We start from the raw sequence: 25,011 nt of genomic DNA on the forward strand, positions 1-25,011 counted from the left end.
GTTCAGTTCAGTTGCTGAGTCCTGTCCACCTCTGTAAGACCCCATGGACTGCAGCACACCAGGCTTCCCTGTCCATCACCAACTCCCAGAGCTTGCTCAAACTCATGTCCATTGAGTCGGTGATGCCATCCAACCATCTCAACCTCTTTCATCCCCTTCTCCTCCCGCCTTCAATCTTTCCCAGCAATAGGGTCTTTTTAAATGAGTCAGTTCTTCACACGAGGTGGCCAAAGTATTGGAGCTTCAGTTTCAACATCAGTACTTTCAATGAATATTCAGGACTGATTCCTTTAGGATTGACAGGTTTGATCTCCTTGCAGTCCAAGGGACTCAAGAGTTTTCTCCAACACCACAGTTCAAAAGCATGAATTCTTTGGAGCTCAGCTTTCTTTATGGTCCAAGTCTCACATCCATACATTGACTACTGGCAAAACCATAGCATTGACTATACGGACCTTTGTCGGTAAAGTAATACCTCTGCTTTTAATATGCTGTCTAGGTTTGCTGTAATCAAGATTGTCGGGAGAAATATCAATAACCTCAGATATGCAGATGACACCACCCTTATGGCAGAAAGTGAAGAGGAACTAAAAAGCCTCTTGATGAAAGTGAAAGAGGAGAGTGAAAAAGTTGGCTAAGCTCAACATTCAGAAAACGAAGATCATGGCATCCGGTCCCATCACTTCATGGCAAATAGATGGGGAAACAGTGGAAACGGTGGCAGACTTTATTTTTGGGGGCTCCAAAATCACTGCAGATGGTGATTGCAGCCATGAAATTAAAAGACACTTACTCCTTGGAAGGAAAGTTATAACCAACCTAAATAGCATATTAAAAAGCAGAGATATTACTTTGCCAACAAAGGTCCATCTAGTCAAAGCTATGGTTTTTCCAGTAGTCATGTATGAATGTGAGAGTTGGACTGTGAAGAAAGCTGAGAGCCTAAGAATTGATGCTTTTGAACTGTGGTGTTAGAGAAGACTCTTGAAAGTCCCTTGGACTGCAAGGAGATCCAACCAGTCCATCCTAAAGGAGATCAGTCCTGGGTGTTCATCGAAAGGACTGATGCTAAAGCTGAAACTCCAATACTTTGGTCACCTCATGCGAAGAGTTGATTCATTGGAAAAGACCCTGATGCTGGGAGGGATTGGGGGCAGGAGGAGAAGGGGATGGCATCGGATGAGATGGCTGGATGGCATCACTGACTCGATGCACATGAGTTGGGTGGACTCCGAAAGTTGATGGACAGGGAGGCCTGGCGTGCTGCAATTCATGGGGTCGGACACAACTGAGCGACTGAACTAACTAAGGTTTGTCATAGCGTTTCTCCAAAGAAGCAAGTATCTTTTAATTTTGTGGCTGCAGTCACCATTTGCAGTGATTTTGGAGCCCAGGAAAATAAAATGTGTCACTGTTTCCATTGTTTCCCCATCTATCTGCCATGAAGTGATGGAACCAGATGCCATGATCTTAGTTTTTTTAGTTTTGAGTTTTAAGCCAGGTTTTTCATTCTCCTCTTTCACTTTCATCAAGAGGCTCTTTAGTTCTTCTTCACTTTCTGTCATAAGAGTGGTGTCATCTGCATATCTGAGGTTATTGATATTTCTCCTGGCAATCTTGATTCCAGCTTGTGCTTCATCCAGTCCAGTATTTCACATGATGTACTCTGCATAGAAGTTAAATAAGCAAGGTGACAATATACAGCCCTGATGCACTCCTTTCCCTATTTGGAACCAGTCCATTTTTTCATGTCCAGTTCTAACTGTTGCTTCTTGACCTGCATATATATTTCTCAGGAGGCAGGTAAGGTGGTCTGTAATCCCATTTCTTTAAGAATTCTCCACAGTTTGTTGTGATCCACACAGTCAAAGGCTTTTGCGTAGTCAATGAAACAGAAGATGCTTTTCTGGAATTCTCTTGCTTTTTCTATGATCCAAAAGATGTTGGCAATTTTGATCTCTGGTTCCTCTGCCTTTTCTAAATCCAGCTTTAACATCTGTGAGGTTCTCAGCTCACGTATTGTTGAAGACTAGCTTGGAGAATTCTGAGCGTTGCTTTGATATCGTGTGAGATGAACCCAATTGTGCAGTAGTTTGAACATTCTTTGGATTACCATTTGTAAATAGCAGGATAATAATATTGCATAGAGTTCCTTTGAAGACTGTGTGAGAATCTGAAAAGGAGGTGTTAGGTATTACTTTTGCTGCATATAACCACCTAGAGGAATGCCTGGTGAAAAGAAGTGCTCAGTAAGGGCTAGCTAAGATGATGGTGATTTGAGAGCAATTGAATATAGCTGACAAAGGAAGAAATTTGATGTCAGAATACAAAGGATAGTTGTGCAGCACTTAACAAATTACTTAACCTCTTTGTACTTTGGTTTGGTTTAATGTTTTCAATTCAAAGTGGAGAATATCTCAAGTTCACAAAATTATGAAATGGGATAATATGTTTATAAGCTTTGTAAAGCATAAAGAACTATGCAAGTGTTTATCACTATTAGTTACAACAAAAAGTGCTGAAGAAGGTCACAGGAAGGAGCCATGGCTTCTATGAAGAATCAGGCAAACCACCATGGAGGAAATAGCTTTTGGACTGAGCTCTGAGGAATGGGTAGATTTTCTACATGTGAAGATAGCACAGAGAACCTTGCTAATCTGAACTAAGCCATGAAGGTGAGAAATGGAAGGGCCAATATAGAATACATTATTTTTCTTTTAACATCATTTTTTTCTAGTAGTTAGGCCAATAAGCATTGGGAAATGAGTAAGAGAAGAAATCCTAAGTGCAATCTCTTAATTGGCTTTCTGCATACTTAACATCATGTATGGGAAAACAAGTCATGGGGGCAGGATGCAGTAGCCTATAGAATTTGAGGCATTCTTCTATTTTAAAAGTAAAAAAGAAAAAAGAAAGGTTCCTGCTAGCAGGAAAATGCCAAGGTAGCTCAGATGGTGAATATTATTCTGTTGTCATGATTCCCGTGGTTTTGTCAGCATAAGTGTTTTTAACACAGGCACACCACTCACTGAAGAGATGAATGACCTCATGTTAGGTAACCCCATTCCCAGCTTCTAAGTGGGGATAATAACAACAGGCCGAGAGTGGGTTATTTAATGAAAAGGAGAGTTATAGTGATCATGCTGGTTTTGAGAAGCAAGTAAGCGAATTGACCACAGACCCATGCACTAAAAATAAATAAATAAAATTCTGGAGATGATGAGGGCAATTGGAGTTAGTTCATATTCGTGTGGTTCCCAGGGATATCAAAGACAAATCTGCCTCTTTGAAGTAGATATTCGAGGAAGAAACAAGGGCTATTTGGCACATAGCTCAGCACCTAAAACTTTGCCTCATTTTCATCCTCAGTGGATTTCTGACAAACAATATCAATTTCCACCTAATTTAATATCAGGAGACTACATTACCATATTCCCCCAGTTCTTTAATTTGAGAAAATCAACATGTTCACTCTGAAAGGCTGTTTTGAACACATCCTGTCTGAAAGCTTATATTGTTTCAAAACTACAGGGTTAAGAGGCTCAGGGCATCCAGAGATGAAATACAGTTATCAGCCATACTGTTTTTGAAATAGAACTTAAGTAACTCACAAAGCAGCAGTTTCTTTTGAAAAATGCAAGGAGATAAAGAGGAGGTCAATTCATCACAAGATAGCAAGAATGGTGGTTTTGTGGTTGTTATGCCTGGCAGTCCAGTACAGTAAAAGTCAGGAGGTGGGCTTCACTTTTGTACTTGGTCCAGATGTGGACTTCACCAAGATAATCGACTTATATCAGCTTATACCAGTAAATAAAAACCACAACTCTTACACTCATCATCTGGCTCAAAAAAAGCAATCAAGATTAAGTCACATATGAAAGACCTAGGCCGTTGACCCCTGAGCAAATGAAGTAGGGTCAATATAAAGAATAAGGTTCCAGTACACTGGATGCTCTGGAGTCTGGATCCTGCCATTTTGAGCAAGTACGACCTGCAGCAAGCTGTATAATCTGTTCTTATTTCAATTTCCTTATCTACAATATAGGAGAATAATTTTACATAACTCATAACTATTCATGGGAAATTTTAAAATTCAATGATTCATTAAGAGAGTTATACACTGTTATGGTTAATTGCAAATGTCAACTTGCCTAGACCATGATATCCAAGTATTTGGTAAAACATTGTCCTGGATGTTTCTGTGAGGTTGATTTTTGGATGCAAGTATCATTTAAATTAAGTAAAGCAGATTACCCTTCATAACATGATGGACTTTATCCAAACAGTTGAAATCCTACTTAAACAAAGACTGACCGACTGCCTCTGGACTCAAATTGCAACTCTTCCTTGAGTCTCAAGCACAGTGAACCATTCCAATCTCACCAGGCCTCCACAACTGCAAGAGCCAATTCCTTAAAAGAAACTGCTTTCTATATATACATACATCCTGTTGGCTCTGTTTCTTTAGAGAACCTTGACTAATACATATATCATGAAAAACACAAAATTAATTGGCAAAGATGGTTAAAAGCAAGAAAGTTCTATCTTGATACATTAAAAAAAAAAATCATAGTAATAACAATATAAGCCCCAAAGTCATTTGATAAAATTCAACATGTATAGATATAATTTTAGAAAAAATAATTCTAAAAGCAATTGAGTTCTTCCTTAATATGGTAAAGAGTCAGGTCAACATTATGTTGAGTGATCAAACATTAGAAGCATTCTTTTAAAAAAATTCTCCTCAGAAACTGTTATTTGTAATTTTTGATAAGCTCTGGTCAATGCAATAAACATTGAAAAAAAGTGAAAAAAAAAGATCATTTAAAAACATTGAGATTGCAGGCTGGAACAGGCCAAAGGAAACTTCTACACCTTAACTAGAGTTTTTCAGTATAGCAAACAAATGCAAGACAAATATGTAAAATTAATATCATTTCTGCATATAAAAATTAAATGGCTATAAATATGATTTTAAACTTGTACTAAAGATAAGAAAAGTAAAATGGTTCAGCAAACACTTAGTGGACTTCTATTAGATTCCATAAGAACTTTGATTAAAAGGTACATACATGCTCTTTTTCAGAAAATTATTTACAAATTACTTGTATAGATAATATATTCTTTTTGTTTGTTTGTTTTTTATATTTTATTTTATTTTTTAGCATTACAATACTGTATTGGTTTTGCCATATATCAACATGAATCCTCCACAGGTATACATGTGTTTCCCATCCTGAACCCTCCTCCCTCCTCCCTCCCTGTACCATCCCTCTGGGTCTTCCCAGTGCACCAGCTCTAGGCAGCAACTGTTATTAAAATGTCTGTTTTTTTAAGTTAACATATAATGCAATTCTAATCAACATTTCACTAGTGTGGGTTGATAAAGTTATTTGGAGCAGATATTCATTCTCTCTACTCTCACCTCCATGGGAGTACAATTTCCATTCCACTGATATTGGCTTTGGCCATGGAACTTGCCTTGGCCTCACAGTGGGTGAAGTGTACTTTCTTGCCTCTTCATTTTGGGCTTGGCTCTGTGACTTACTTTTGGTCAATGAGATGTCAGCAGATGTGAAGTCAGTAAAAGCTGGCAATGTGCCTCCAAAGTTGGGCTTAATCTCTTGCGCTTTTGCCAACACTCCAGTTGGCTCAGAGTTCATCAATGAAGAGTGATGCAGAAAGCAGGCCTGAACCCAACTTGCAGACTTGAGACTAAGCCCAGTGGATCCCTACTGACCCATAGAAGAGTGAGCAAGAATAAATGATTATTCTTTAAGCCACTGAGTTTAGGGGTGATTTGTTACAAACACTGTTATGCATATAGTTGTGTGATACAACCAAGAGTTTCTATTTTGTTCAACAAAGTGATGTAGAGGTGAATTTATATAGATGCATGCTGAGTTGCTTCAGTCATGTCCAACTCTTTGCAACCCTATGGATTGTAGCCCCCAGGCTTCTCTGTCCATAGGATTTTCCCAGCAAGAATACTGGAGTGAGCTGCCGTGCTCTCCTCCACAGGATCTTCCCAACCCAGGGATTGGACCTACATATCCTTCATCTCTGGCAATGCAGGTGGGTTCTTTACCTGCTGAGCCATTTGAGAAGCCCATATATACATATATGTGTAAACTATTAATTAGCCATTAAAAAATAAACTATTACTTAGCCATACACACAATGGAGTATTATGTATACAGCTATGGACACACAACGGACTATTAGCCATAAAAAATAATGAAATGCTGCTATTTGCAGCAACATGGATGGACCTAGAGAACACTAAGTGAAGTCACTCAGATAAGGAAAGACAAATATATATGATATCACTTATATGAGGAATCTAAAAATAATATAAATGAATCTATATACAAAACAAAAAGAGACATACATACATGGTAACCAAAGTGGAGGACAGGGTATAACTAGGATTATGAGACTAACAGATTCAAACTACTATACATAAAACACAGAAATAAAAGGAATAACACAGCAAACAATATTCAATATTTTGTAATAATCTGTAATGGAAAATATATATAACTGAATCACTTTGCTATATGCCTGGAATTAACACAATATTGTATACTGACTATACTTCAATTAAAAAATGGAAAAAAATTATGGGCAAAACAGACACTTTTCAGAAAAGTGTTTAAAATTAGTATGATCCTTTTCCCCTTCTTTTTTTTGTGTTTTTATTGTATCTGTATGAGAAGATGGATATTAACTGAACCTACTGTGGTCCCATCACTTCATGGGACATAGATGGGGAAACAGTGTCAGACTTTATTTTTCTGGGCTCCAAAATCACTGCAGATGGTGACTGCAGCAATGAAATTAAAAGACGCTTACTCCTTGGAAGGAAAGTTATGACCAACCTAGATAGCATATTCAAAAGCAGAGACATTACTTTGCCAACAAAGGTTCGTCTAGTCAAGGCTATGGTTTTTCCTGTGGTCATGTATGGATGTGAGAGTTGGACTGTGAAGAAGGCTGAGCACTGAAGAATTGATGCTTTTGAACTGTGGTGTTGAAGAAGACTCTTGAGAGTCCCCTGGACTGCAAGGAGATCCAACCAGTCCATCCTACAGGAGATCAGCCCTGGGATTTCTTTGGAAGGAATGACACTAAAGCTGAAACTCCAGTACTTGGGCCACCTCATGCGAAGAGTTGACTCATTGGAAAAGACTCTGATGCTGGGAAGGATTGGGGGCAAGAGGAGAAGGGGACGACAGAGGATGAGATGGCTGGATGGCATCACTGACTCGATGGACGTGAGTCTGAGTGAACTCCAGGAGTTGGTGATGGACAGGGAGGCCTGGCGTGCTGCGATTCATGGGGTGGCAAAGACTCAGACATGACTGAGCGACTGATCTGATCTGATCTGATCTGACTGTGGTAATCATTTCACAATTCATGAAGATCAAATGATAGAAATAAGTACATATGAAATAGGCTCCCCACAAAAAAGGGATAGAGAAGACTGTAGAATAGCATAATGATGAATAGCTTAGTACTGAAAAAAGAAGTATGCAAACTTTCACATACACCACAATTACAATTTCATAAATATGTGTACATAAAGATAAAGAATATATAGAGAATGATTGCATTACAGCACATTTAAATAAAAATACATTTGTCTCAACTGTTTTGGGGAGAAATAATAAAGACCCAGAAAAATATAACATTAGTGCACAGTATTTCCATGTACTAAAACTACGGTCAAGATAACCTATATAGGATATTTTTAAATTATCAGAATGCTTCCGTGAGCATTTGCGTACCTCTGGCATATATAAGAAATGGGGAAGAGGCAATTTTTGAGGGAAAAAATAATCCCTCTCTTCATCCTCAACTGTAATTCCATCACCTCCACTAGCTTTGTTCATAGTGATGCTTTCTAAGGCCCCCTTGACTTCACATTCTAGGATGTCTGGCTCTAGGTGAGTGATCACACCATCGTAATTATCTTGGTCTTGAAGATCTTTTTTGTACAGTTCTCTGTATTCCTGCCACCTCTTCTTAGTATCTTCTGCTTGTGTTAGGTCCATACCACTTCTGTCCTTTATCGAGCCCATCTTTGCATGAAATGTTCCCTTGGTATCTCTAATTTTCTTGAAGAGATCTCTAGTCTTTCCCATTCTGTTGTTTTCCTCTATTTCTTTGCATTGATTGCTGAGGAAGACTTTCTTATCTCTCCTTGCTATTCTTTGGAATTCTGAATTCAAATGGGAATATCTTTCCTTTTCTCCTTAAGAAAGGGATGACAGAGGATGAGATGGCTGGATGGCATCACTGACTCGATGGACGTGAGTCTGAGTGAACTCCAGGAGTTGGTGATGGACAGGGAGGCCTGGCGTGCTGCAATTCATGGGGTCGCAAAGAGTTGGACACAACTGAGTGACTGAACTGAACTGATGAGGGTTAAATAAATTCGTATATGTAAAGCCCATTTAGAACAATGTCTGTTACCTAGTAAGCTCCATGTGTGTTGGTTTATTATCACATGTAACATCTCTATTATTACTGTTGTTATGTTACTGTTACCATCCTTTGGGGACATGCTGAAAACATTGTCCCGTGAGCTTTGGGAAAGGTAAGCGAATGATAGCTAAGTGTTCTCAATCTAGCAAATATTATTAAACTTTATTAGAAAGAATTATTGGCAAAATATAATACCATATGGATCCACCAAAAAGTTATTTACTTTGTACCTTTTCTTCCCAGGAATTCCACAAATAATTTACATTGCCAAAAAGTGGTTTGCAGTATAATAAAAGAAACTGCTCAAGTGTATGAGAACAGCTAGCAGGAATTTAAAAGCTCACACTGACCTCCACATGTACTCTTGGCGGAATCCTTGAACAACTTGTATTTCATAAACTTTTTGAGGAGAAGGCAGGAATTATTTCTATTAATATAATACTAATTTTTCTCTGAAAGTATGTTGTGATCAGTATGCAAAATTAAAACAATGATGCATTTGCAATGCATTTGTCTTATGCATCCCTTCTCTATGGAGCTGGACTAGTATACATTTTAAACTATTTTCAACCATTCTTTCTGTGGGCTTCCTCCATCTCAGTTAATGACAGTTCTGACCTTCCAGACACACACGTCAAAAACCTAAATCCACTTTTTAAAATAATTCTCTTAGAACGGTTTTAGATTTATAGAATGTGAGAGGGCAATGCAGAATTCCCATATACCCCACATTCAGGTTCCCCTATTATCAAAATGACATTTTGGTATGATACATTTGATGTAGTGAATGAAACAATATTGGTAAATTACTATTAACTAAAGTCCATACTTGATTGATATTTCTTAGTTTTGACTTAATGCACTTTTTCTGTTCCAAGATCCCATCCAGGACACCACATTACAGTTAGTAGACATATCTTCTTAGAATCCTCTTGGCTTTGGTAGTTTCTCAGATTTTCCTTCTTTTTTTTCCCCCTAGATTTTTCTCATTAGATAGGGGTTACAGGTTTGGAGATAGAAGACCACAGAGGCAAAGTGCCATTTTCATCATATCCTCCTAAGGGAACATGCTACCAACATGATTTATCACTATTGATATTGACCTTGATCACCTGGCTGAGGTAGTGTTTGTCAGATTTCTCCACTTTAAAATTACTTTTTTCTCCCTTTCCATGTTGTACTCTTTGGAAGGGTGTCACTATAAGCTACCCACAAAGGAGTAAAAGAATATTCACTTCTAAAAGTGCTCCAAGTAATATATTTATCTAGACATTTAAATTCTATTTTTTGATAGACACAGAGTGTTTCATGGAAAGATACTACTTAAAAAATAAACTGCTTAATTCCAGTAATTTGTTCTAGTAAGTATAACACATGCTTATTGTATAAAAACTAGAAAACGTGTTTAAGCAAAACTCACCTAAAATGTACCACTTCAGACAGTGCTGCAGTCCTCAGCTGCTCAGTTGTGTCTGACTCTTTGTGACCCAACTAAAGCCCACCAGCTTCCTCTGTCCCTTGAATTTCCCAGGCAGGAATACTGGAGTGGATTGCCTTTTCCTTCTCCGGGGGACCTTCCCCATCCAGTGATTGAACCGTGTCTCTTGGGTCTCCTGCATTAGCAGGCAGATTTCATAGACCACTAAAGTTAATATTTTGAGGCACTATCTTCAAACCGTCTATGTCTACATTTAGAGTTAAAATAATCCTCTACATATACTACTCTATCTGGCTTATTACCATTTCACGTTAACAAAAATTAGTCAGTATTTTTTTTAGACTGAGTGTTTTCTTCTCTACAATTCCAGAGCCTAGCATAGTGCCCAGCATGTAGTGGCTTCAGCAAGTGTGATCCAATGAGCTTTCTGACTTGAATGGAGGAAGCCTCCATGAAACAATTTAATGGAATTTGCTGACAAAAGCAATCTTCTTCTCTTCCTTTGCCCTTACAGGAAAGCCAAAGTCACAGGCATAGCATCACCAATTTTGGGCCTTGGACAATGAGTTAAATCAATGAAATAGTGTGTAGTTTCTAAGGACTACAAGATAATGGTATGTGAAGTGTTTAAGTACACAGGCCCATGATTCCTTACCCCAAACCCTTTTGACTAGGTATATTTTGGAATTCAGAATTCCTTAGTTGAGGAGGACGATAGGGCAAATGTGCAATATATTATGAAACACCACGATTGGGCACAGGGAAACACATTGTGGTCAAGCAGTCATATTTTCTAAAGCAAAGTAAGTGAATCATAACAATACATAGACCAATTCCTTGTGTTTTATAATTTTTTAAAGTAGATTCTAAAAATCCCTTGTGGCTGGACTCTAGAGGAGTCCCAGTTCCTTCAGCCTCAGTTTATTACCATCTAGGGACCAACTTGTAAAATTAAAAGACTCACTAGCATTCAGGACTGGCATTTTGCATTTCCAGGAATAATTTTTTGTTATCTAAAGGCCAAAGATATAAATAAACTTCCTTATCTGTTATCTGAGCCAGTTTTCATGATTTCTTCCCTAACCCACCCTTTCACTTAGGGAAAGCTTGTTAAGGGCCCAGCTTTAGGTTGGAAGGGAGGAAGGGGTTCTCGCTCTTTGCCTTTGCTGGACCCAGGCCCTGCTCTCCAACCTACAGGGTGAATATCATCGATTCCCTCAGTCACTGAGGCTGATAAACTCCCAGGAAACAACACTATCAGTTTTCCTGCTTATATCTCTCTTTCCATTACTTCTCAGTTTCTGGTGCCAGACGATTTCCCTTCGTTCTAGCAAAGCCAGCTGAGCAGTAAATAATAATTTCTATTTTATCCAACACGTCCTTGGGTTATAGCAGAGTCGTCAGGTTTTCTTAGCCTACCATATTGCTAGACCAGAACCCTTAATTTCATTTTTCTTTTAAATAAACAATCTATTTATTAAATACTTAAAATATTCTATTAGCCAGATTTTTCATTAACCAGGTATACCACTTCCCAAGCCTTGTGGAATAATATTTGATATAGGCATTATATAGTTACTTATGAAATAAAAATTCTTTAATGAATATTTTTCTTTTGTAAATAAGTCTTTATAAGCCTACTCTGGGAAATGAGAAATCACAATTTGATGCCATCTACTTAGTGACAAATTATCTTCCAGACGTTGAATACAATCGCTTAGTTGAAATGACTCGAAAGCTAACTATTCTTAACAGCAACAGAATAAATTTGTTATGGTGAAATGTCAGTGCTGTCTAGGTAGTGTTGTTCCAAGATACTTATGATCATATTAAACCTATTTGGTTCTCTTCCTTGTGTGTGCATGCATGCTAAGTCATTCAGTTGTGTCTGACTCTTTGCAACCCTATGGACCACAGCCCACCAGGCTCCTTTGTCCATGGGATGCTCCAGGCAAGAATACTGGAGTGGGTTGCCATGCCCTCCTCCAGTTTCTTCTTTAGTGAATCCCAATCTTAATTTCTTTTTTAAATAGAGTTCATTGTTGATCCTTAGCTCATTGTCTGGAACTGAACAAGGACGTACTCAATATTTGGTGACTAAACTTCCACTTGATGAAGTTTTGTGCCGGCCACACTGTCAGGCTATTAGCTGGAACTTGAGAAAAGATGAACAAAATCTCTTACCATTGGAGCCCCAGTTCTATGATCTTTTTCAACTTTAAATTCAAGGTGGTCTTTGTGGCTACCCTGCTCTGTTTTTCTTTGCTTGTCACAAATGAGGCAGTTTGATATTTGAATTCCTGATAAGCCTTTTTCAAGAGTGTTAACATGACAATTGGCAAATGGCATTTTTCTATCTAAGGTAGGATAATGAATAAAATTTCCTTTTATCTTCCAGGGGAATCAATGACTACATTGAAAACTATGATAACACTGGATCTTTCCTCAATAACAGATGTGATTTGTAAAGTGAAAATCAATGTTTAGACTGATGATGTCTCTTAGCAATAAGGAAGATTTCATCTGAATAATTATAATAAAAATATATGATTAATCAGTTGAGTAAGACTAGAAATTCACTAAATAATGAGCCTTATTGGGCCATTTTTTGGCTTTACAATCTGGAGAAATTGTGAGCTTCACACTTCTCCCTCAAAAGCACAAGCTAATTTCCTAAACACATGTCCCTGATCAGGGAGACATACAGTGTGCGTCTCTGTGGACACCTGAACCAACTGACGGACTGACAGATATTTCTTCTTATGCTCAGCCTCCCAGCAGGTTTGGAGTATGGGCTTGCAAGGATAGGTCCTCACATCCTCCAGGCAACCCCTTCTTTGAAGATGAATTTCACAATGTTTGGTTTCTGTTGCTGTAAAACAACCATCACGTGTAATGTATTTACCAGCTGGACTCTTTTGGTTGTGGATGACCAAAACATAACCCAAACCTTCAGACATGAAAGGCAGGAATTTACTGGCTTCACACTTAAACCACAGAGGAGGGCAGGCTGGCTTCAAGAACGGCTGGTCTCAGTACTAGAGTACTGTCCAGGCCCTTGCTTGAGCTCCGCTTCTCTCAATGTCTTGGTGTTATTGACTCCAGGGAACACAGCCACTGACACCCAGAGAATCTTATCTCAACATCTCTTTTCCTAAAAGAAAAGTGTCTTTCTCACAGTATTACACAGAAGAACAATAAGCTTTTGGAAGGATTAAGAATGGCTCATCTGGGACCATGTGTCCACCCCTTAAACCATCACATCATTGGTCAAACACTGGTCTGAATTTTCTGCTCACCACTATAGTCAGAAGTGAAGGGACTGTTTCTGTAATGAAGGGACAGTGGCAAACATAAAAGGCACTGTATACACTTAATCAGGGAATTATATATATTAACCATTTTATTATGTAATATAGTTATATGTATATAGTCTATGGCAACCCATTCCAGTGTTCTTGCCTGGAGAATCCCAGGGACAGAGGAGCCTGGTGGGCTGCCGTCTATGGGGTTGCACAGAGTTGGACACGACTGAGCGACTTCACTTTCACTTTTCACTTTCATGCATTGGAGAAGGAAATGGCAACCCACTCCAGTGTTCTTGCCTGGAGAATCCCAGGGATGGGGGAGCCTGGTGGGCTGCCGTCTATGGGGTCGCACAGAGTCGGACACGACTGAAGTGACTTAGCAGCATATAGTCTATGTATGTTTGTCTTTAAGAAAGTCTTGTGACTTATCCTGTCCTTGTATATGTGAATATATATGTATTTTTTGTATATCTGTATATACTACTTCATGAATATAGATGAATGCATAAATTGTACACATGTATTACTGTTTTGCAAGTAAGAGTGTATTTTTTCCTTTTCGGGGGATCCCATTTACATCCCCAGATCATAATTACCCAGTGAATGTATCCGCTATCTTCTATCCCCAACAGTAAAATGCATTCCAGGCAGATTGGCCTACTTATTGCCCCTACATGTGTCTGATTTCCTTTTTTGGAAAGTCAGAGAATCATGCAGACCTATAGTAGTACCTCAGGGACCATGGGGTGCCATATCCAAATCAGGGGTACACAGAATGAAGCATTATTAAAAGTCACCTTATATGCAATTTTTGTGGCATCAGGACCAAGATATGAATACTCCAAGACTGCATAACCAACCAAACAATATGGGGAGATGGAAGGTAAGAACTAAGGGTAAGGGAACCAGAGGGAAGGAAGAAAGGAATGCACAGAGTGTGAGATGGAGGGGATTCCGAGTGCAAACATGAGTTCACTATGGCTTCTGTGTAGAGCTCTTGACCTATTGGGAGTGGTGGGAGCTGAAGGAACATGGACAGTTCACCTTCAGACCTTCTGCTTTAGCTCTTTTCCCCAACTCTGCTTTCTCTTCTCTCTCTATCCCATCCAAATCCTTACCCTATGCAAGTGTCTCACCTCCCCAACAAAGCCTCCTAGAATTATAACCCACAGCAAGGTCTGTCCCTCTTCTTTGGCAGTGGTGCCCCTGAGATTGCCTTGAGATCAGCCACTGTTTGGGAGCTGCTATTTCACAACCAGACTAGGAAACATAATCTTTTTTCCACTCAATAAATATATGTCCTCATACTTAGGAAAAAGATAAATTATCTTCCAAATGACAAATTCAATATGCACATGCCAAAGAAGTCATCTTTGCTGTATGTTAATTTAGTTGTTTCCTTTTCTATAACAATCTAATAGTTGAAAGTTATTTTACTTTATGGTTATACAAATGCAATGTTCAGATTTTAATTAACAATTAAATTGATGAGTTTTAAACTTCTGGAACATATATTTGCATATAATTGCTTTCAGTATACATATGTAAAATCCAAAGCTCATATTCCCAAAAACAGAAAGCCTATTCGTGTCAGCTTTAGTTACATGTGTACATTTATTTGAATGTGTAGAGTGTGTGCTTTTATTGCCAAGAAAGTCAGCTCTGTTTCTTAATTGTCACTATAACCACAATTTGGGAAATTCTATTACAACATCAATATGGTATGCACATCTTTAATTAGGCTAGTACGGCCTGTCATAGCAACTGATCCTATGTATTCTTATTTAGCCTACTTGAGGTTTTAAAATGTCCTCATTTTTTAAAGAGACATATTTCGGCCTCATTAAATTGTTAAATCAATATACAGCCCTACAACTTGATTGCTATGTTTGAGAAATCCTGTGCCTCTTCACTTAGTGAATCTTTAGCACCATCTGAATGGGCATTCTTCCCTAAACACCTGAAATCTTCTTCAGTTCTAGTGTGTTAGGACTCTCTTATCAGATCTGAAGGAGACACCTGTCACCCTCCCCCCCATTACCAGGAAGATCTGGCTGTGGCATCCTATTGATCCTCAGAGCTTGACTCTCTTATTTAGCAGTTAATGCAAATATGTTGCAGGTTGCTTGCTCTGAGCAATGTCTTCACATCGGGTCACCACCCAAAAAGACAACAGATTCCGTGGACTGGAGATCACAAACAGAATCTAACCTAGAGTTCATTTCCCTCTCTTTCCTCCAGATCTGCCATGATCTCAACAGGGAGAAACAATGATTACCTGTAACCAAGCCCTGCAGTCCCTTAGTCTTATATACCTTTTATTCTGCCACAAAATAATCATTAAAATCTGCATTAAGGAAAAAGGAGAATTCCCATGATACTGACAAGCATAGATGTGTCTTTTTGAAACACATATGGGTGTTTTATGCTTTTTGCTATGTCCAAGGTCAAATGATAATTCAGGAACTGCCATAAAGCTATAGGTGGAGTTTCTCAAATTCGGTCCTATTAAAATAGAAGGTTGCATTATTCATCAGTAGTGACATGAGAGGGCAAGTATGAGCAGCTTGGGAGTCAGGGGTTAAAGTGGGGGTGGGACACAGGGGAGCTATGGACCTATTGAAAATCTAAATCTTTCCTGGTCTCAGCTTCAGGATGGCACTTGCCTCTTGCCGGTTGTCAGCTCAAACAAGTATTGATGAGGAATTCTGGGTTCTCTGGTCAGCAGGGACTTCCTGAATTTCATCACTCAGCAGGTTAGTTGACACTCATTTTGTTACCCTGCTTCTCAAGATTTCTCATTCCCCAAATATAAGAACTTTAGCCTATATTAAGAAAGGGAAGGGGGACAGGGCAAAAGATGGGAGCCAATATTTAGACTGTCATTATTATGGTGGGATGGGTATTTTAATTTTTTCAATTTATCTCCTCTAGACTAGACCTCATAATTTTCACTACATATTCCTTTTTATGGATCTAGACCAGGAAAAGAAAATACTCCAACCATATGAAATGTGATGGTTGGATAACATCAGTGACTCAATGGAGTTTGAGCAAACTCTGGGAGATAGTGAAGGACAGGGAAGGCTGGCATGCTGCAGTCCATGGGGGTCACAAAGAGTCAGACAAAACTTATCAACTGAACAACATATAAAATATAAGCAAGTACACCTATTTATCTCTCTTGTGTTCTTTGTACTTTTACTTCTTGTACTTCCTTGGGGAATAGATCGTTCAAAAACTATGTGAGTTGATCAAATGAAGCCAAGCTTCAACTGGATATAATTTACTATATGAGAGTTCTTCATGACAGATTGTCACAGATTCATGAGACAGCTTATTCTTCTACTTGTGCCAAGCCTAAAGGACCAGAATTCAGCTCACTTTTAAAGATAACAAAAGAATCACATCTTGCTCCCAAGCAACTCAGCTCTCTGGTGTCCACAAAATCTTCAACCTAATTCTGCCACGCCCATCCCGCATCTTTATTTAGACAGTAGTGGAGAGACATCCTTTCTTGTAAACATTTCTGCTCTTAAAATCTTAGTCTAGTGACAGCAATGTCTGATTCTCCAGGCAAGAATACTGGAGTGGGTTGCCATTTCCTTCTCCAGGGGACATTCCTGATCCAGGGATTGAACCCAGGTCTCCCACATTGCAGGCAGACACTTTAACCTCTGACCCACCAGGGAAGCCCTCAACTGAAACACTGGGCAGTAAAACCATTATTGACAATGTGATGTTTGCAGCTGCTCTGAGTCTGGAAATCATTGCTGGCAAGTTTACATGTTCAAAAAAATTCTTGGACATCTGGTGGTGTCTAGAAAGCATGTTCTTTCTTCTGAGAAACTCCTGAGAAAACCTCAAGGACCAAGATCTTGAAATAAATAGATCATCTTGGTGACCACTTAATTCAGCTCAGCCATAGCCATTGACTCTTTTTCCAGATTAGAACAGAGTGAATAGGAACACAGGAGTGTCTGGTTACCCTTGAAACAAAATTCAAGGGCCACTAATATAGCTATTTGCCCCAGAACATCAAATATACCACTTATCAATTTTGCTGTATTACTTAGACTCGAAGAATTTTCCTTCTGAGTCTAATAGTCTAACGTAACTATCTCTGAGAAGGCCTTTATTTAAGGCCGTTATTTGGTAAGGACTTAAAACCATTGTTTGGTGAGGACCCATGAACAGAGCATTCGGAAGCAAGAGAATACAGACATGCGGTGGGAAAAGAAGAATTTTGAGAAAGATGAAATAACGAGGATGGAGGTAAAGAGCCACCAAATTTTGTTTTCCTCCCAATTTAGCCTTACAACTACCAGAGTTCAGAGGAAAATCTGTCATTCTTTTGGGGTGTTATACATTGTTCTTCAGCTTCCATGCAAAATTTCTGCTTATTACTTGCACTAATGTTTCAGCATTCTGAAACATCTCCCTTTAAGTCTTCCTGTGACCTATAAATTGAATCACACTGTTTGTGTTCTTTTATTTTTCATCTTTTGCTCAAAATTATGCTTTTTTAAATCCATACATGTTGTCATGTGCATCCATGCTAAGTCACTTCAGTTGTGTCCGACTCTTTGCGACCTTATGAACTGTAGCCGGCCAGGCTCCTCTGTCCATGGGATTCTCCAGGAAAGGATACTGGAGTGGATTCTCATGCCCTCCTCCAGGGAACCTTCCCAATCCAGAGATCGAACCTTCATCTCTTAGGTCTCCCGTGGTGGCACGCGGGTTCTTAACCACTAGTGCCACCTGGGCAGCCCACCTGTTGTCACACATAGCTGCAATTTCCTCGTTTCCATTGATGTGTGGGATTCCACTGGATGGAATCCCACACATTTAACCATTTTCCTACTAAGAGACATGTCCAGGTTCTAGAATAATGCTGTTATACATGATATCTGTGCCTCCCACTACATGCATTCATTCATGTCTCAAGTGAATACATGGATGATTAGAAATGCTGGGATGTAGAATATGCATATCTTCACCTTTACTAGAAAATGGGAAGCTGTTTTTTCCCAAAGTAATTATTCCCTCTACTAATATATGAGTTCCTATCATTCCACATCATCATCACCAACACTTGGTATTGTCAGATTCTTGATCTTTTTGTCAGTCTGATTTTTAGTAAGCATTCACCTCCTTGTGCTTTTTTCTTCCTTCTCACTATGGTTTTAAATTTGCAAAACTTTGATTTCTAATGAGACTAGGAACTCCTTCATTTATTTACTTCCCTGAATCCAGATTCCTTAAAATTTTAAATTTCATATTCTAAACTTTTGTATTTTGGTGTTGTTCATACTAGGCATTTCGTGACATAACTGATAAGTACAAAGCAAGCAAAAGAAACTCATTCATTGACCATCAGTGTAGAAGTGGGCACTTCATGTACTTTGTCCTATTTAATTGTCATAATAACTTGCTGTGGTGGTTTAGTCACTAAGTCGTGTCCGACTCTTGCCACCCCATGGACTGTAGCCCGCCAGGCTCTTCTGTCCACGGGATTTTCCAGGCAAGAGTACTGGAGTGGGGTGCCATTTCCATAACTTGCTAGTTGATCTTGTTTTTCTAAGTGTGAGAACTAGTACTCAAATCATGCCTGTGCGCATCTGTCGTCTAAAAGCTCTTTCCAGTAATCATGTTCCCTCTCAAGAAATTACCTTCACAGGATCAAAATCATGATCCATATCTTGTAGCAAAGTCATTGTATTACAAATCACACCAAAAGAAGTTCAAAAGTGGCTAGTTAATGTGAGTAATTAAATAATTGCAGCCCTAGGTCAGTTTTCCTCTTAATACTCCAAAATCCAATCCATTATTATATAAACAAATGAAAGGTTCTTTGATATTTGGTGAGATTTCTCTCATGAGAGTAATTTGTGAGACAGTTCAGTCACATGTTTCATTTTCTACCCATGAGAGGCACTTGTGAAATGATTAACATAATCCAGTAGAGTTATAGAATATTAAATGACCATCTGAAATAAAGTAACAAAAGACAAAAGTGAAACAAACTATTCTCTAAGAGATACATTGTTATATAAGTAATCAATTGATTAGGACATTCAACAAATTCAAGCAATAGACACTTAAAAAAATTAATTCAAAGCCAATTAAAGGATAAACACAAGCAAGACTCCTAAGAATTTATATGTTATTAATGGTGCCTTTTTCTTTTTAACTATAAAAGTCTAATAAAAACCTAATAAAAGCCTATAAATCATGCATGTATAGAAACAATTTTCAAAGAATCAATTTAACCAGAAGCAATGACTCATGCATGATATTGCCTACAAAAGAGGATGGATAAAGTCAGTTTTCAACATCCCTCACTGACGCTAAGAATAATTCTTGGGATGGGAGTTGCATTATGTGGGTAATTCCCTTCTCTAGTATTTTTACAAAAATGACCTTTCAGTGGGATCTGATCCAAAATTTTTTCCAGTGATGTAGATACACTCGTGATTTGTACCTTTTTCACCAACAAATTCCAAAGGCTTGGACTTGGCAGCGATGAATATTAATCTCACACTCATCCCACTCCATGGAAACAAATAGTGAAAACAATTATATTAATCAGTTCTATACACTGCATGTATTTTGTGAAGTTTTTGATTTTTACTTCACTCCATGACACAAATCCTTGCTTGCAAAAATGCTAGCACAGTGTGCACTTTCTGCTTGTCAAGATACCTCCATCCTCTTCTGTACCATCAATGGGCTACAAAGATTCAGAGGTTCAGTGATTATAGGATTTGAATGATTTTAACCCCTTTAAATTTGGAAACTCTTTAAATCCCATTATCTCTGCAGCCACTGAGAATTTTTAAATCAGCTTGGCCTTTTCTAGCTCCAGGTCTAAGGATTACAGAGTTTTAAACAGTATAAATGCCTCTTTGCAGTTCTACAAAGAGCTGTCCCCAACCAGCTGACCTCCAGGAAATAAAGCCAGCCATTTCTCCAGCTGGCAACCGCTGATCAGAGTTTCTAAATGGAAAGATACATATGTTATGCCATAAACCACCAGGAAAACAAGTAATTGCTTCCTCAACTCCACATGAAGCATCAGAAGATCTGATGCAGGGGGGGCGACAGACTTTAGACACGTGTCAGAAAGTGTCTAAGAATCAGAAACCAGGAAATGTCAGGGACCCAAAGAAGCGCACTGGGCCATAGAGGAAGTTCAGTGATGGGAAGCCACCTCGCACCCAAAGAGAAGTTGTTACCATGGACACCCTTGAACCCTACGTGACCCTCTGAGGTCTTACCTCTTGCGTCCTCACATTTATGTATCCATAGTGAGTTCGAAGGGGCCGCCTGTATGTATAGGAGAATGGTATCCATTTCGCACCAGGTTGTCCAAAGCAGTTTAATAGCAATGGGAAATTCACTTCATTTACAAGGCGCACCACCAGCAGGAAAAGGAATGCTGCTATGAAGCTCACTGCAATCACAGACTTTCTCTACAAAACATTAAAAAAAAAAAGAAGAATGAATGACTTTCAATCAAAAACAGTCTCAGAAAAAGGATATTTCACTTGGAGACAGAAAACAATTATTTGATGCCCAGATTGCCCTAATGTGCTGAGCCTCTGAAAACAAACCGAGTATGGATTATATTTCCATCCCATTCCTAGCTCTCCTCACCTTCCTATCATCCTCAGTGACTCCTATGTAGCGTTCAAAACCCAAGTCAGACTTTCCCATCTATAGGAAGCCTTTCCTACCTGTTCATTTTCTTCCCCAGTATCGTCCCCTCACTCCCAACCTATCTACCCTAATAGAGGTAAGAAGTCCCACCCCTCCAGTACTTTGAAGGCCCTTCTCCTGTTGTGCATTTTTCATAGTATAATTCCTTACATGACTTTTCTTTCATGTTATTTTGAGTTTCTGGAGAACAGAGCTGCACTATGCCATATTGCTCTGTATCCTAAGTCCTTAACACAGTACATAGTGTAGGCACTCACAAACATGTGTGTGAATGAATAAATGAATTTTGCACATTCTGGTAGACCCAGTCTCATTATAAATCATTATTCTGTATCTTTATCTAGCACTTTACAGGCAAGAAACTTTGTGCTATAGGATATGCAAAAGTAAGATTCAAAAAAGCTAACACTAACAGTAGGGAAAAAAACCACATCAAGCAGCATAAGAACATCCCCTAAATGCGTTTGTCATCAAACCAGAGTAGGAGCAACTGTATCAGACTGCCTTGGGGAAAGGAGAGCTGTATTTGTGCTTGAACTTGATAAAATGCATGCATTTTTCACTAGACATGTGTGAGCAGAGCTTTCTAGGAAGAGGGAACAGAGTAAGGAGGCAAGAAAACATGAGGTTATACATAGCCACATAGCATTTTGTTTTACTGTGACACAGAGAAGAAGAAAAAGCTGAAAATAAAGATGATAACTTTATAGACTGTCTCAGATACCAAGCTAAGTCTCTACTGAGTTTGTTAGATGATGGAAAACTTAAGGAGATTTTTTGTTTAATTATTTAATTTTTGAAATGTGACTGTTATGTCATAATCAAACGCCAGTGTTTGAGGCACTTTGGAGCAGAGTGAAACCAAACACAGGCAGCAACTAGTTAGGAGAGTATTTCAATTGGCCAGGACAGAAGTAATGAGGAATGGAAGTGAGAATAGTGGTGGGAGAGTAAAAAGGTGAGAAAAGACATGAGAAAAACTCAATTCAGGTGGAAGACAGAAACCTTGGCTTCTGACTGAATAGAAGTGGCAGACAGAAAATTCAGAGATGCCTCAGATGTTGAGTTCAGGTAGCTGCAAGAACACTAATCATATCAGGAGAAACCAGGGTGGTCAGGGCAGGAAATGATTTAAGAGAGTAAGTGGACAAAGAGCTTGACTTTCTAAGTCCTAGTTCTCAAGGGCAAATGGGTTATCAAGGGGTCAGACAGAAAGTCAAGTCTAGAGTAAGAAGAAAGAAGAGAGCTGAGGACAGATGTTAGGAACAACACTGCCTTCTCTCCAGGGTGAAGACACAATTAAATATTCCTTCCTAAAGGAAGGGCTTTGCCCTTTGCTCTTCTTCAAACTTAAGGGAAACCAAATTACTTTCTGGGAAAGACTGAATGCTTGTTGGTGGTGCTGTTGTGTTTTTAGCTTGCCACTTTCTGGTAGAGTCAGCTTCCTTTTACTTCTCACAGAATGTCCCAAAGGAGAAAAGAAGCCCAAAGCTGGCCCCTGAATCCTCCCTGGGCCCATGGTCACAGTCTCTGAAAGGGCAACAGAATAAGGCCTCAAAGTCAGACACGCAAAGGAAGTCTTCTCTCTTGCCCAGCTCCCAGGATTTGTAAAAGCCCCATCCATCCCCCTGTCTCACCAGCCTAATTTTCCAGTCACCTGCAAGTCCCTTGAATTCTGCTTCCTCGGAACCCCTTATCTCACCACTTACTACCACAGCCTTACCTCATTTAACCTTCTAATCATGAAAAACTGTTTTAATTTGTTCCTCTGTGGGAACATTATGTCCACAACATTGCAATGTGTCAAGGTAACAGCTTAAATGAGGTGATGGATCTTACAAGTTTAAAGGGACATAGACCAGAACAGATGGCTAAATAAAAGCAAAGGGGCCAGTCACCCATTAAGCAAACAGGTAAGAACCTTTTTTATCGCCATCCAGTAGTTTGTTGCAAACCAGTAGCTTGTTTTGAAGGAAACCAGGTGGGATTTGTGCCCAGCGTGGCTCTCTGCTTCTCTTAGCTGCCGCATTGCACTGCTTGGCTGGGGCTGGGGGACAAAACCATGGAGGGCCTGTCTGAACTCACTGATCTCACAAAACAACGCATACATAATGTACCCATGAGAGGAAAATAAATCAGCCATCTTGAGAGAAACTTCAAAATGGGATGAAATCATAGTCGTAAAAGCCTGCTACCTAGCAATCCATGTCTGCCTCCCATGTTCTATCAAAGGGAACCAAGTAATGAGCACAGAGAGGATGAGGGGGGCAAATGAGGAGTGAAAGCCAGACACTCACTCCTCTGCGCTGGACCTACACCACAGTCTGCAGTGGGCAGACAGGCTTCTTTCACGGCTCCGGCTTCAGCCTCGATTCTATTGCATTGTCTGACCCTCATTCTTTGCCTTCCTTCATATTTCCATATTCTTGTTTAACATAAACTCAGTCCCATAGTCCTAATATGAAACACCCTGATGTTTCACTAGAAAAGGTCTACAAGCATATTCTGGACTCAAGGACAGCAGGACTTAATGTGGAATGCATTCTTCTAGTAGTCCCTTCTACCAGATCATGACCTTGAGTTTCAACAGCTAAAACAAAACCACAATGAGGCTACTCGAAGTTTCCATACATCAGAACGCAGAGAGAATATGTATGTGTGTCTATATAGGGACATAGGAGCTGGGGAAGTTACAAAACACCAATATGCCATCCAAAATACCAACATGATATGTTGTTGTCATTTAGTTGCTAAGTCATGTCCAGCTCTTTGCAACCCCATGGACTATAGCCTCCTCTCTCCTCTGTCTATGGGATTTCCCAGGCAAAATACTGGAGTGGGTTGCCATTTCCTTCTCCAGGGGATCTTCCTGGACTAGGTATTGAACCCATGTCTCCTGCATTGACAGGCACTGGCAGGAGGATTCTTTACTGCTGAGCCACCAGAGATGTGCATCCATGATATACTTGAATATGAATATATTTATTCCAAGTCACAACTGCACATTGAGTCCACACTCTGTATAGACTTGGTGAGGTGCTGAAAAACAGGAATAAAACTACAGAAGATAGACCATGCTTGCAGAGAGTCACAACTTAGTGCACCTGGCAAGTGAACAGAAAATTAGAATACCACATATCAAATCGGGTGACAGAGGTATGCACAGGGCGGTGTGGTACCCCAAAGGAAGAGGGGGACAGCCATGCATGAAACAATCTAAAGAATGCTTGTCTGAAGAGGTGATGTTGAAATGGAGTCCTGAAGAATCAGGAGGAGATAGACAAGTGGAGATGAGAAGGGCATTCCAGGCAGAGGGAACAGTTTAGACAAAGGCACAGAAGTTTTTTAAAGGCCTGAATTTGGTCAGAAACATGCAAGTCATTTGATAAGATAAATACATTTCATATGTAGTGGGAGATATGCTGGGAAGTGGACAAGGTTCAAATCATAACAAAAAATAATAAACCAAATGCATGAAGTCAGATGCATTTATTTGTCCCACTTCCCATACATTAGGATAATGAAAATAAATGCATAAAGTGCTGTTTTATAACTCTATTCTTCACTTTCAAATCTAGTGAAAATGTGTCCATCACTTTATATTACAAATTGCCAGTTAACATACCACAACTTGTTTCCAGTTGTTTGACTTTAGTTTATCCTATCAGTTGCTTCTTCTTTTAACTGTTTTAAGTCCATCAACAGTCAGCAAATGACTCTACTTGTTTACACATGTGTTCTACATCTAACAATTTGTTTATGGAATTGATCACTGCTGTTTTTATTGAAGTAATCAGAGCATTCTCCAGATTCAACAATCAACAATTAGGTAAGAGAAGGCAACAGTAAGTACTTGTCAAGTTAATAATGCACAAGATTCAGTGCAACAAACTTTCACACTGTAGAAAACAGATATAAATTTAATAAGTCATTCCCCTAAGCTCACACAGTGAACACTGAATGATATAATAGGTGGAAAAAGCAAAGCACAGGTCAGGGAACCTAGTGAACACTCAAAAATGGAAGATGTCACTATTACAATATGACCACTAT

The 25,011-nt window shown here is 39.1% G+C and overlaps 1 protein-coding gene across 2 annotated transcripts in view; it reads right to left on the reverse strand.

Annotated features, from left to right (window-relative positions):
* ST6GALNAC3 (ST6 N-acetylgalactosaminide alpha-2,6-sialyltransferase 3) overlaps positions 1–25,011 on the reverse strand; it is a 625,489-nt gene that overhangs the window by 346,721 nt on the left and 253,757 nt on the right. For both annotated transcript variants that reach the window (XM_027536851.1, XM_027536852.1), the window contains exon 2: positions 20,517–20,711. In XM_027536851.1, coding sequence (XP_027392652.1) covers positions 20,517–20,711 — 195 coding nt within the window. The remainder of the gene's footprint in view (positions 1–20,516; positions 20,712–25,011) is intronic.

The sequence above is a fragment of the Bos indicus x Bos taurus genome, chromosome 3 (genome assembly GCF_003369695.1).
Source record: "Bos indicus x Bos taurus breed Angus x Brahman F1 hybrid chromosome 3, Bos_hybrid_MaternalHap_v2.0, whole genome shotgun sequence".
Taxonomy (NCBI): Eukaryota; Metazoa; Chordata; class Mammalia; order Artiodactyla; family Bovidae; genus Bos; species Bos indicus x Bos taurus.